This window comes from Cucurbita pepo, chromosome 9 (genome assembly GCF_057944985.1).
Source record: "Cucurbita pepo subsp. pepo isolate OVF chromosome 9, ASM5794498v1, whole genome shotgun sequence".
In the NCBI taxonomy this organism is placed as follows: Eukaryota; Viridiplantae; Streptophyta; class Magnoliopsida; order Cucurbitales; family Cucurbitaceae; genus Cucurbita; species Cucurbita pepo.
This window is the reverse complement of record NC_141806.1, coordinates 320,594-332,994: the sequence shown is the minus strand read 5'-3', so window position 1 is coordinate 332,994 and position 12,401 is coordinate 320,594. Positions and strand designations below refer to the sequence as shown.

The 12,401-nt window shown below is 34.3% G+C and overlaps 3 protein-coding genes across 3 annotated transcripts; 1 reads left to right on the top strand and 2 right to left on the bottom strand.

Moving 5' to 3' along the window:
- Positions 1–27: 27 nt before the first annotated feature.
- On the bottom strand, positions 28–2,039 carry LOC111801542 (ABC transporter G family member 8). Its single transcript, XM_023685568.2, has 2 exons — positions 841–2,039; positions 28–773 (listed from the first exon to the last, which is right to left on the bottom strand). The coding sequence occupies exons 1-2, from the start codon at positions 1,892–1,894 to the stop codon at positions 46–48; spliced, it is 1,782 nt and encodes a 593-aa protein (XP_023541336.2). The 5' UTR covers positions 1,895–2,039; the 3' UTR covers positions 28–45.
- A 3,352-nt stretch (positions 2,040–5,391) lies between these two features.
- LOC111801545 (uncharacterized) lies at positions 5,392–6,724 on the bottom strand. Its single transcript, XM_023685573.2, has 2 exons — positions 5,845–6,724; positions 5,392–5,738 (listed from the first exon to the last, which is right to left on the bottom strand). Exons 1-2 carry the CDS (start codon positions 6,686–6,688, stop codon positions 5,608–5,610), a joined length of 975 nt encoding a protein of 324 aa, XP_023541341.2. The 5' UTR covers positions 6,689–6,724; the 3' UTR covers positions 5,392–5,607.
- Positions 6,725–10,110: 3,386 nt separating this feature from the next.
- Positions 10,111–12,401, top strand: LOC111801546 (reticulon-like protein B5). The gene is made up of 5 exons (XM_023685574.2): positions 10,111–10,383; positions 11,237–11,417; positions 11,512–11,653; positions 11,773–11,842; positions 11,967–12,401. Exons 1-5 carry the CDS (start codon positions 10,194–10,196, stop codon positions 12,137–12,139), a joined length of 756 nt encoding a protein of 251 aa, XP_023541342.2. The 5' UTR covers positions 10,111–10,193; the 3' UTR covers positions 12,140–12,401.

Sequence of the window (12,401 nt, the reverse complement as noted above, 5' to 3'; positions counted from 1 at the left end):
TGGGCCTTTGGGCCTCTAAATAGAGACTTTTGCTAAACATTGAAATCATTTGTTAGACCTGGAAACCCTTCTGATCAAAACAACCAAACAAAGAAGACGATAGAACACAAAAAACCCCACCAAAGCATAAACATTCCTCCACCGCTGCGTCTCGTCCAGCCCTCTCTTCTCCAACACATCTCCCCCCGTAACCAAACACTCCTCCCGCTCCTCCAACCAAACAAAGCACCGAGAAACCAGACACGTGTACTCGTTTATCAGCAGCGCGTCCAGCGCGTACTTGTACATGGACAACAAGTGCATGAACACCCACATCCTGGGCATGCTCTCCTCAGAAATGAAGTACCCGCTGAAGAGGAAAAACCCGGCCAGTAGAACCGTCACCAACGACGAGCCGGCGATGAAGTTCGGAGCCAGGGAGCTGAGGAAGAGCACGAATGAGTTGCCCATCAGAATGATGACCCAGACGACGAGGACGAAGTATGCGAAGGCTTGCCACGTGGCGCACAGCCCCACCAGGAAGTAGACGGAGACGGAGTAGATCACGGCGATGGCGAGGAGGTAGGGGAGGAACACGAGGGTGTTGGCGATTATGTAGGAGGAGAGCCGGTAGACGCCGCCGGAGGTTTCGCGGAGGAGGATGGGGCGTTCGTTCAGTAAGATTGGGAGTGCTTCGGTGGTGGATGAGAGCAGGAATGTTAGTGTGAACGCGAATAGACCGAATCTTTTCTCTATGCCTGCCTTATCCATTCCGATGTTTATGTAAATTGTCCCTGTTCATCATTGTTATTAGTATTTTATTCTTTTTAGAACTGAATTATAAAACGTGAAATTAATTACCTAAAACAATTCCAACAATGAGGGCCTCCAAAGTGTTGGTAAAAAGCAGCTGCCTCGTCCTGAAAATGATGACCCAAAATCTCCAATGGAGGGTGAAGATTTCATGTAATCTGGAGCTCCTGTATTTGATTTGATCATCTTCATCGTTGGAGCGCGCGACAATGGCGGAATCAGAGGAAGGAATCGAACTAGAATTAGAAGAAGGGGTAAGCTGGTTCATAATTTCCATGGCGAATTCCAATGGATTAAGCTGCGGAGGAATTGAAAATTCCTTCGAAACCAAAAAACTCTCAAGAGTCGAAAGAGTCCCATGATGAATCACACACCCTTTACAGAGCAAAAGAATCCTATCAATGGCCGACAAAATCCGGAAGCTCGGCTGGTGAATCGAAAGCACCACCGTCCGATGACGGGCCAAACAGATGGATTTAAGGGTCGATATTACATTGAAGGCGGAGGCGCTGTCGAGGCCGGAGGTGGGTTCGTCGAGGAGTAAAACGGCGGGGTCGTGGAGGAGGCTGAGGCCGATTGAGACGCGCCGTCGTTCGCCGCCGGAGAGGCCGGAGATAAGGCGGGTGTTGGCGACGTGGGTGAGGCGGAGGTCGGCGAGAAGGGAGTCGACAGTGGCCTGGATTTGGGATTTACTAGGGAGGAGAAGGCGGGCGGCGAAGGCGAATGTTTCGGAGACGGTTAAGAGAGGGAGACAGGCGTCGTGTTGAGGAACGTAGGTGGAGAGTTTGCGGAAAGTGGAAAGGTTCAGAGTGGAGGAGTTGAGAAGAACGGCGCCATGAGTCGGGGTGGTTCGAGCGGCGAGGATATCAAGAAGGGTGGATTTTCCGGCGCCGCTTGGGCCGACAATGGCGAGAATTTGAGAAGGATGCGCTGTGAATGAGATGTCTCGGAGAATGTAGGTGGGTTCAGCGGCGGTACAGGATTTGAGCCAATTGTACGGCGAGGCCGTGGTGGCGGTGGTCGATTTTGCGTAGGATATGGATGACGTTGTTAATGTATAACTTCTCGACAGCGGTGGCGGCGGCGGTTGGTCTTCTTCCATTGGGAGGAGAGAATTTTCCGACGATGGGCGGAGAGAGAAATGTGAGAGTGAGAGATTTGGAGAAGGTGATATTTCAGTGTCTCAGTCTAATGCTGTTTGATCGATTTAAGAATATTTGGTACTCAAAAACAATATGAACATATTGATTAAATATTTTGTTTTGTTTTTTTTTTTTTTTTAATTGTTCTATGATGTTATATGTACTAAATTCTACATTATTTTTAAACAATGGGTTGAATTTATAATTTAATATTATTTTATGCATTATATGTGTCTGAATAAAGTAATAACAATTAAGCACTTTTAAAATTAGAATTTAAAAATAAAAAATGAAATCCATTTGAGAATTGCGTAAAGAAAACTATAGTATATTTCTTAAAACAATAAAAATAAATAAATAAATAAATAAATAAAAAGGAAAAAGAAAGTGAAAGTTATACACGGATTTTATTTTGTCGAGAGGCTAAATTCATTTTCGAACTTCAGTGAAATGACATTACGAGAAAGCGAAGAAAACTTGTGGCTCCCAAATTTTGCATGCTTTTTTCTCTTCATTTTTTATTTATTTTATTATTCTTGTTTTTAATGAAGCCAAAAATAATTGTTGACACGTGGCAAAGGCATGAAGTGGGGACAAATATCAAAGGGAGATATTAAATAAAAATAACTAAATAAATTTAAGATACATTAATTTATTAGATTTTTGTCCATTTAAATTTGATTATCGTTTCTTTGTCCGATCAATCTGACAAACTTGAAAATAGAGTTACCATCCAATTTAATCTTACTAAAAAAAATTTAATGTTTAGTTTGTGATATGTAAATATATAATATTTAAACTTGTTCGGATCTTACCGTAAATAAAATATAATTTTTTAAATAATTAAAAAAATAATTCAATAACTCAATCGAGATTAAGTTGAGTAACGATTCAACTAATTAAAAATTAAAAAAAAAAAGAAAAAAGAAAAAAAAAAGTTAGGAATGAAACGAAGGAAGCAAAGGAAAGGCCCCACTCATCCAACCAAAGCCTTGTTGAAGTTCAAAGTTCACGAGCTGACTGTAGCATCACATATTACCACGTTGCTGTGTCTCCGCCCGTGACGCCTCCCTCTATGTAAAACTAGCGGCCGTCCCGTCCTCCTTCCAACTCAAAGACAAAACCTCTTCTACCTATTTTTGTTCTCATAAATCTACATTACTATTTGGATATAAATCTTTAAATTGGTCTTCTAATACACAACCCACCAATTTTACAATTTTTTTTTTCGTGCATCCAACCATGCAAAATTATTAGTTCCCTTCAGGAATTGACGAGCTCCAAAGAAACAAGAATCGAGCTTTCGAAGAAATGACCGTTCAAATCTTATCTGAATTTCGATAATAATTAGGGTAAGTCCATTTGGAAATAGAAAACAACGTCCTTTTAAAACGCTAGTTAAAATGTAGGAAGAAATATTTATATTATAAAAAGACTAACAAAATCATTACCAGTTAATTTTCCTCGAGCATATGGAAGAAGGTGGACGTGTTACCGACTATTGTCATTAGAGCCTTTTTAAATTGTGTCAAAAGTTTGGGTAATCATGGGCCGAGAAAAGCCCAATTATATTAGCCTCTCCCCCCACTTGGTGAAAATGTCGCAAATTAATTCTATCAAAATTTAGTTTTTTTTTTGTTTTTTTTTTTTTTTACCATTTATAAATATATTAGATTTTACAATAAATCACCTCACCTAAAGATACTTATTGCTTTTAAAAAAATAAGTGTAAGGTGAAGAAGGAAAGATTTAAACCTCTGACATTTTGGACTATAATATATATCTTAATCAATTAAACTATGTTCAAGTTAATAATTATTTTAAACTTCATATATTATAATATAAACACGTGTTTAATTCAATGAAATTAGAGATCCAATGATGAAAAAGCAATACTAATTAATTATATCCTAAACTATAATGTTGAAGAAGAGGAATAACCTACCCAACTTTGATCCCAATGTTCATTAAAATAAGTAAGTAAATAAATAAATAATTATGGGTTATAATTGGGCATTCATTTGGGCTAAAGACAGAATATATGAATGGAGACAAGGCAAATTCAAAACGTTCGGAGAAAAACATGGTGTTGGGTTCTCTCTAATTTGTCCTAATTTTTCTCTACCTACGGATATTCATTGTATTGTGGGAATCCATGTCTTGAAAATTTCCAAATATTATTTCAATTCATTTTCTCTCTCTTTCTCATTCTAATTTATTACTGATTATAAAATTCCTTTACAGTGATTCAGTGAACCAGATTTCATGGTCCCATCTCTTCTTCCAAATGCCGCAGTTATTTTTATTTTATTTTATTTTTACCCTTCCCACAAAGAGAGAGATTAAAAAAAGAGAATTTAATCATCCTTTTTATAAAAACAATGCAAGGTGGAGGGAGTTGAACTTGATTGGTTCCTTAGAAAATACCAAATTTATGGGGTTTTGTTCAAATATATGTACTTTTCTTTATTTAATAATTACAAATTCGAGAATTCAATCATCGATTTTTTTAATAATTTTTGCGGCATGGTAGATATTGTTGGATGAAAGTCCCGACTAATTTAGGTAATGATCATGTATTTATAATCAAGGAATACTCTTTCTGATAGTGTGAGGTCTTTTAGGGAAGGCCAGAGCAAAGTTACGACAGCTTATGCTTCAGAGTGGACAATATCACAGTGGAGAGTCGTGTTCATCTAATTGATATTATTTATCTCGTAAAAAACTAAGAGAGTTAAAAGATTTGTAAAAAGAAAAAAAAAATTTACTTTTTTACCGCATTCCATTCAATCTCTTTATAGCTCACACTAATTAAATCAAAGAAAGGATGGGAAGTGTTGAATGGAGAGAAAGAAAGCATTTTTATGCTTTTTTTCACTTTGAACTAATTAGCTAAGCCTTTTGTTCAATTAAAGCATGCTTTTTATGTCCCAAACTAAAGTAAAATTCTCCATTCATGTTTCCAAAGTCAGAAAAAATAAAGCTTTTTTTAACAATAAAATTTAGTCTCATTTAATTTAAATGTATAATGAAAAAAGAAATAAAATTGTCATATTAATTACAATTTAATTAAATTTAAAAGTCGATGATTTAAATCAAATAAAAATAGAATAGCAAAAATTAAATTTTGATTCTTTTCATAACTTATGGTATTAGCTAAAGTTGGTCAAAGGTCTGAGAAAGTTTCAAAACTTTACCTTTTAAAGAAGGGGAACGAAAATGAAGAGTCCTACAGAAATAGAATAGCTGTCAATCTTTTAATAAAATATAAAGATTCCTCATAATTTGACCTAATTAATTATTTTTAATTTTGCAGAAAAGTCCAAAACATTATCCATTTTATTTACTTTTTTGACTTTTATTTTTAGCACTATTATTATTAAGTATATTGTAATAAGAGTTGAACTAAGCTCCATTAATATTTTTGATATTTAAAAATAGAAAATGAAATGATATAGAAATGGAAATACAATCATCATTTAAAACTATTATTTACTAAATACACCTCCGAGCGAGTCAAGTCTAACAGACTCACTGAGTCGCTGTTTATCATTTCTAAGAAAAAGAAAAAACGAATACTGTGCTGCCACTGCCTAATTCAGTTTGCTTTTAATCTTTTTTCTTTTTTTTTTTTTTTTTTTTTTTTTTTACAGCAAAACCCAAAAAAAAACTTTCAGACGCTCTCTCTCTTCTTCAACGTTGTTTCGCCTTCCTTGGCTTCTGAGAAAACATCTTTTCCCGCCTTCTCCTTCTGCAAATCGCCAGTCCCGAATTGGTTATCGTCACAAGTTCCATCAACATCATCTGAAATTTGCGATTGAAATGATTGTTAGAAGATAAGGATTTTCAAACGAATTAGGGCATTCAAGAAGAAAAAATAACGTTCAGTTTTATTGTTTTTGGATCTTGCCTCGGGTAGCGCTGAATGACCTTTTGCAATGCAAAATGGCGCTCTCAATCCCGTCGTCTTGCTGCAAAAGCGAATCGTCTCTCCGATTCGTCGGCGATACAGCCATTCCTGTCGCTGAAGATGACGATTTACTCTTCCCTAGACGCCTGCAAACCACTCGGATGCCTATCGAAATATTCCTCTGCTTTTCATCGAACGATGTAGCCGTCGTAGTCACCGGAGATGATGCCACGGACGAACTGTAGTTAGGTTTTCTTGAAACTTTCACATACAGAGGCTTGATTAATTTCAGATACTTCTGCATTCCTTCTCCGCAGAATCTCTTGGATTGACGCTCAGATGCGTCATTTCGATTACTGTTTCTGGAACTGTTAACTCTGTTCAGTTTGAAAGTGAATCGTTTGCTTTCTGTGCTCTGTAATTTGAGAGACGACGGCGAATCTGTTTCGTCCGTTCTTTGTTTCGCCATTAATTTCGGCTTCTTGAACAAGGAAATCGAGAGTCTAGGTGCTGATTTAGGAATCGAAACTGGAACCGGAGACTCTGGCTTCGAACTGAGTTCAATCGGAAGGATTTTTCGTTTCGAGATGAGATCGGATTGGGAGAGAAGAAGATTCCGTTGAGAGAAACAGAGTTCGTTTTCGCCCGAGAGAGAGAGGTTCCTCTGGTCAGGAGATTCTCCAGATCCTGAAGAAGGAGGAGAGATGAAATCCAAATCGAAGAATGAATCTTCATCCTGATCGTCGCCATAGAAACGAGAGCGAATGAGAGGATATGCAGTTTCAACAATGGAGGAGAAATGGGCGTAGAGATTATGAAGCTTGACGAAGTCCAGAGCTTCCATGGCGGAGAAAGTATTGGGAGAAAGACAAATTGAGCACTGAGGCTTTGGCGGGTTTTATAGAGCGGCCGTGTGTCGAGGAGGGGGGCCGGCGAACACGTGCCAGACCCCGAAAATAACACAACACAAAACCCTTTTTTCCTTTTCCCAACAAATTCATTTTCTTTTATCTAAATTTTTTTATTTATTTTTAATTTTTGTAAAACAATTATTTGCCTTTTTTTTTCCTTGAAAAATACTCTATTGCAATTATAATAAAAATTAGTGAAATCCCATTGACACTTTATATCATTAAAGATAAATTAAAAATGTGTTTAAAATTTTAAGATTTTAAAATCAATTTATAATCATAAAATTTCATAATCTAAATATTATCTTGTGAAAAATATAAAATTTAAATCATTTCATAAAGCTTAATATTTTTTTATATATTTATTTAATTCGAGTGGATATGATAATTGTTTCCTCTTTCAGTAAATTACAAGGTTCTATTCAATTTCCCATTTATTGAATTAAAAAAAAAAAAAGTGAAATTATTAAAAGATGACAACAAAAATATAAAATATTAAAATTTTGATTTTGTTTTCTCGAGGGGATAAAATTTAAAAAAGGAAAAGAAAAATCCCGACCTCCAGGTGTACTTACTTTTCGAGTTGTGAGAGAGAGAGAGCTTTTAATTTTGTACTTTTTTGCCCTCTACTTCTGACTCCCCGGCACTCCGTATCGAATTTTGATTCCCCACCATGCCCCTGGCTTTGACTCGACAGAACGTCTTTGATTTATTTATTTATTTGTAATTATTTTAATCATTAATTACTTAATAAATATTTCTACATATAATACAAGGTGTCTCCCAGTCGTAGACCACAATATTCTTTTAGGGAAAGTGTTATTATTGATTCACGCCGCTATGTTTTGTTTCAAAACACATAGGCCTAACTGTGGATTTTTAAAATTTTCTCATTTTTAAACTATAATTATTTATACAAATTTAATAATCTTATTTTAAAATAATATAATATAATATTGCGGAGAGTCGTGTTGAAGAATTTTAATATTTTATTAAATTAAAAAAAAAAAACTAAAAGTAATTTTGAAGTAAAGTTGTAGAAAGCAACAGGAAATTGATTTTTGTTATCAGAAAAAATCAGAAGATATGAATTTGACTTGACTATCATATAGACACAGAGGAAGATGTAAAAAGGCAGACTGGCAAAGCTTGGGTGCTCAGACTGCAAAAATAGAGTTAGACTAAGTCTTCTTTTCCAATATTCTATATTTCTTCATTTGTAAAATTAGCCCTTCACGCGCTCTTCTCTCACGCGACTCCAGATCATACACCACCAATCCATCCACATGTCGTACCACCCGAGCCGATTAAGCCGACCCGAAACAAAACAAAACAAAAAGCTTAATAATTAAATGGTTAAATTGTAAATTAATTAATTAATTCATTTTTTTTATAATTTTAAGAAGTTAGAAATGAGACAAAATGACAAGAGGAGCTTGATTTTGCCCATTGCCAAGCCACGTGGATTATGAAACTTTTATTATGTAAAAATTTCCTTATAATATGGAGAATATTTATAATAAATATTAGTAATGAATGGTAATTTATAAATATTTAATATTTGAGTTTTATGAAATGTTAATTAGATAATAATAATAAAAATTAACAACTTGATGATTCAGCCTAATCCTATCCAAATATCCAAATAAAAAATGGAGGGTTCTGTTGTGAACTAGGCCATTTGAGCAAAAAAAAAAAAAAAAAAAAAAAAAAAAAAGAAGTAAAAATTAGTTTTTTTTAAAGAATAAAATGAAGTTATTCTAATTAAATGCTCTTTTTAAGTGGAGCAAAGTTGCATTTATTTATAGAAAAGCCATTTCTTTTTCTTTTTCTTTTTCTATTTTTTAGCAAAAAAAAAGTATACATGAAAGTATAATATTCAAAGGGTGGTGAAAAAAAAAGGAGAGAAAGAGCTCTATATGTGGGCATAGTATTTGAAGGTGGTGAAAAAGAGGGAGAAAAAGAAAAAGAAAAAGAAAAAAGAAAAAAGAAAAAAGAAAAAAGAAAAAAAGAAAAAGAAAAAGAGCAAGGGAAGGAAGGCAAAGTAAATTTAAAAAAGAAAAAAAAAATGAAAAAATGAAAAATGAAAAGAAAAAAGTTGGAGTTATACTTATATGGTTGTTGATAATAGGGTTAAAGGGAAACTTCCAAAAAGGAAAAAGAGATTGAAATGAATGTGAAAAAAAGCCTATAAAAGAATTTGTAGACTTCGAGATAAAATAGATAATAGATGAATAATGATGGTAAAAGTTTTTTCTTTATTTGTATTTTTTTTTTTTGCTGAAAAATAGATAATATATATATACAAAATTACATCAACTCTCTGTAATATTTAATTATTTTAAAATAAATTTCGTTTGAGATTTCTATTTTTTTAAATAATAATAGTTTTTAAAATGAGATATATTTTTAAAATTTATAGGAAGATTAATAGTTTGAAGTCGAGTTTTTATTTAATAGTCTATTTAAAAAATTAAAATAAAAGAAAGATAAGGAATTAAAACAAAATAAATTAATAAGTTAACGTTTAATAAAGATTTAAACCTAAACATGAATATAACAATTATGGTAATACGCTCGAACTTTCGAATATTTTATCTTTTTATTAATATCAACCTGTGTATTTGAGAAAGGAAGAATCGTGGCTTAAAGGGTAAAGGAAAGGTTGATAAAGTGAGAAATAAATGGAGAAGAGTAGCAAGCTTTGTATTGACCATAGGCTCTCTTTTGTTTGGTGGCTTAGCTTTTGGGGTTGTGTGGAGTCCATGCTATTGTTTTTGTTTGTCTTCAAAAGGTTTGACCTTTCAACATTTGGGCCTTCAAACTCTATTCCTTCATTCCACTTATTCAACCTATTTATTCAATTTTTTTTAATAGAATTAAAACATTTATTTATTTATTTCTAGATATTTAATTAAAATTTGTAACTTATAAGTTATGGGCTTATTGGGCCTGAAGAATTGCCGGTGTCGTTTCTGTAGGAGGATGTCCCTTTTCTATTGGGCCTGCTAGATTGCCCAATTTGGGATATGGACTATTTTAAAAAACAATACTCGACTAAATTAAAATAAATATAAAAAGTATTTAAATATATTTGATTTGTTTGTTTTGAATTTTGAGAACTTTAAAATATTTGAAATAAATATAAAATAGATAATTCGAAATATGAAGTAATTTTTAAAAAATTTATTGAAAAAAAAAAAAAAAAATCAAATTAGAGGATTGGATTTTCTATTTTCTATTAAAAAAATTAAGACGTTGAATAATAATAATAATAAAAGAATTTAAAAGAATCCTGTTGTCGCGTTACTTCCCGGTTCTGGACGCACCCTAACTTTAAATAGCTCGTATTGCATTTCCCTCTCTTTGCGTTTGCCATTTTCTTCTTCCATTTTCTCTGCTTCCATTTTCTCTTGTTCAATTTTGCTGCAAAGATCCATGGCTGACCAACCACGCGAGCGGGATTCGGTTATCGACAAGATTTCCGATAAGATCGGCGACTGCATTTCATCGTCTTCATCCGACTCTGATGATGGCCTGCATTCCAAAATCGATGCTGTAAAATCCCGTGTTTTTAGGCTCTTCGGTAGAGACAAGCCCGTCCACACCGTTCTGGGCGGTGGAAAGCGTACTCTCTGATCTCTTTCTCTCGTGGTTGATCGGCTAATGTAGAAAAAATTAGAAGTTTTGATTAATGTATACGTTTTGGATCATGCTCTGTTACTTTTATTTATCCAATTCCCTTCTATATATTTACAACGTTATTATCTAGACGTGTTTGCGTGAGTTTGTGCTAATTTTCGTTCGATTGGATGACCGTCCAATGTTGCAACAGAGAGTTCGTTATCTCTATCTTTCAATCGAGTTATGCATGAAAGCCTTACGTTATTAGCGTTATGGCTTCATATTTTGTGGTTTCAGGTAGATCTCGCATCAGGAAATAGCTCAGTTACTGGTTAGATTTATATTTTAGTTCTTAAGAATATTGTAGTTGACGGGACAAACGGCTGAAGGAGAAAAGTCTAGTTCTTGTTCCGTCTGTCTACTAAACGACTGCAAAAACATTGCCTTCCCATTATTTGTAGTCTATTAGTGCAATTGTTTGAAGAATTTTCTGAAAGCTCTCGCGGAAATGTATCCCAAAGTAGTGACAATTAGATGCATGCACCCTTCCTCTGTATTGAAAATTGTGTCATAGGCTCAAATGTTTGCATGATTAGCTTTGTTTATGAATTACGATCTTTTCTTGGTGTTCTTTGAATTGTTTTAGTATGGGATCGTACGACATTTTCTTTTTCTTTTTCTTTTACTATGTTTATTTTTTGGTATAACAACTGCATTAAGATAGATTGAGAACTGATTCGACATATATTTTTTTTCTCCCAAACATTTCTATAGAACATGACAATTGCTGAAGTATGTCCTTCTACAGTTCTGTTCCTCACCCCTTTTCCTGTCTTTATGATTGCCTCCTGTTGCAGCTGCTGATGTTTTTCTTTGGAGGAACAAGAAGAACTCTGCAGGCATCCTTGGGGTTGCCACCGCCTTGTGGATTGTTTTTGAGCTGATTGAGTACCAATTAATCACCCTCGTGTGCCATTTATTAATTCTTTTACTTGCTATAATGTTCTTGTGGTCTTATGCCAATACGTTTATCAACAAGTAAGGACTTCGGCTTACAATATCTAATGCAATATATAGTCTGTTGGTTTTGTTTTCCCCTTTTATGTATATATTTTTGGTGTTGTTTGTATAGGACCCCACCTCAAATCCCAGATATGAAACTCCCTGAAGTTTGCTTTCTTCAATTTGTCTCTGCACTGAGAATCGAAATCAACCGTGCAATCTCCATTTTACGTGGAATTGCTTGTGGGAGAGATTTGAAGAAGTTTCTCAGTGTACGTTCACTGCTACTATCACGAGTAAATGTGTTTTAGATTTGAAGAAACAAAATGAATGTTTCTAGGCTCGTTTTTTTTTTTTGAAATTGCTTTTGATAGTTTGATGCCATTAACAGGTTTTTCTTGGTTTATGGGTTCTATCAGTAGTTGGCAGTTGGTGCAATTTTCTGACCTTGTTATACATATGTAAGGAATTCTACACCGTCAGTTATTTGGATGAGAAATCTCCAAAAGTTTTGCATTTATAACTGAAATTATATGTGTTATACCTATTGATATTCTGGTGTGCTATTGATTCTTGAAAAATCAGCCATTGTATTGCTACACACGGTGCCAGTGTTTTATGAGAAGTATGAAGACCAGGTTGACCCATTGGCTGAGAAAGCTTGGATAGAGTTCAAGAAGCAGTATGCTGTATTTGATGCCAAGGTTCTAAGTAAAATCCCCATTGGGGCACTTCAAGAGAAGAAGAAGAAGAATTAGATTATGAAGCATTTGTGTCTGGTCATGCTTACCTACACCATATTCCTCTTAGCAGTCTTGTTTTCTTTTTCTGGCAAGACAGCTCTCAGTAAGTTTTGGGCAGATTGGTGATCTCTGCACCAATATATCTTTGCCTTTTCTTGTCAATGCCAAGCTTAGGCCTTCTTGAGTAATTTTTTGTTTGAGTTCAACGGGATGGGGATTCGAACTTATTACCTCTCGGTTGAGGATATATGCCTTATAGAGTAATTAATTATACGTA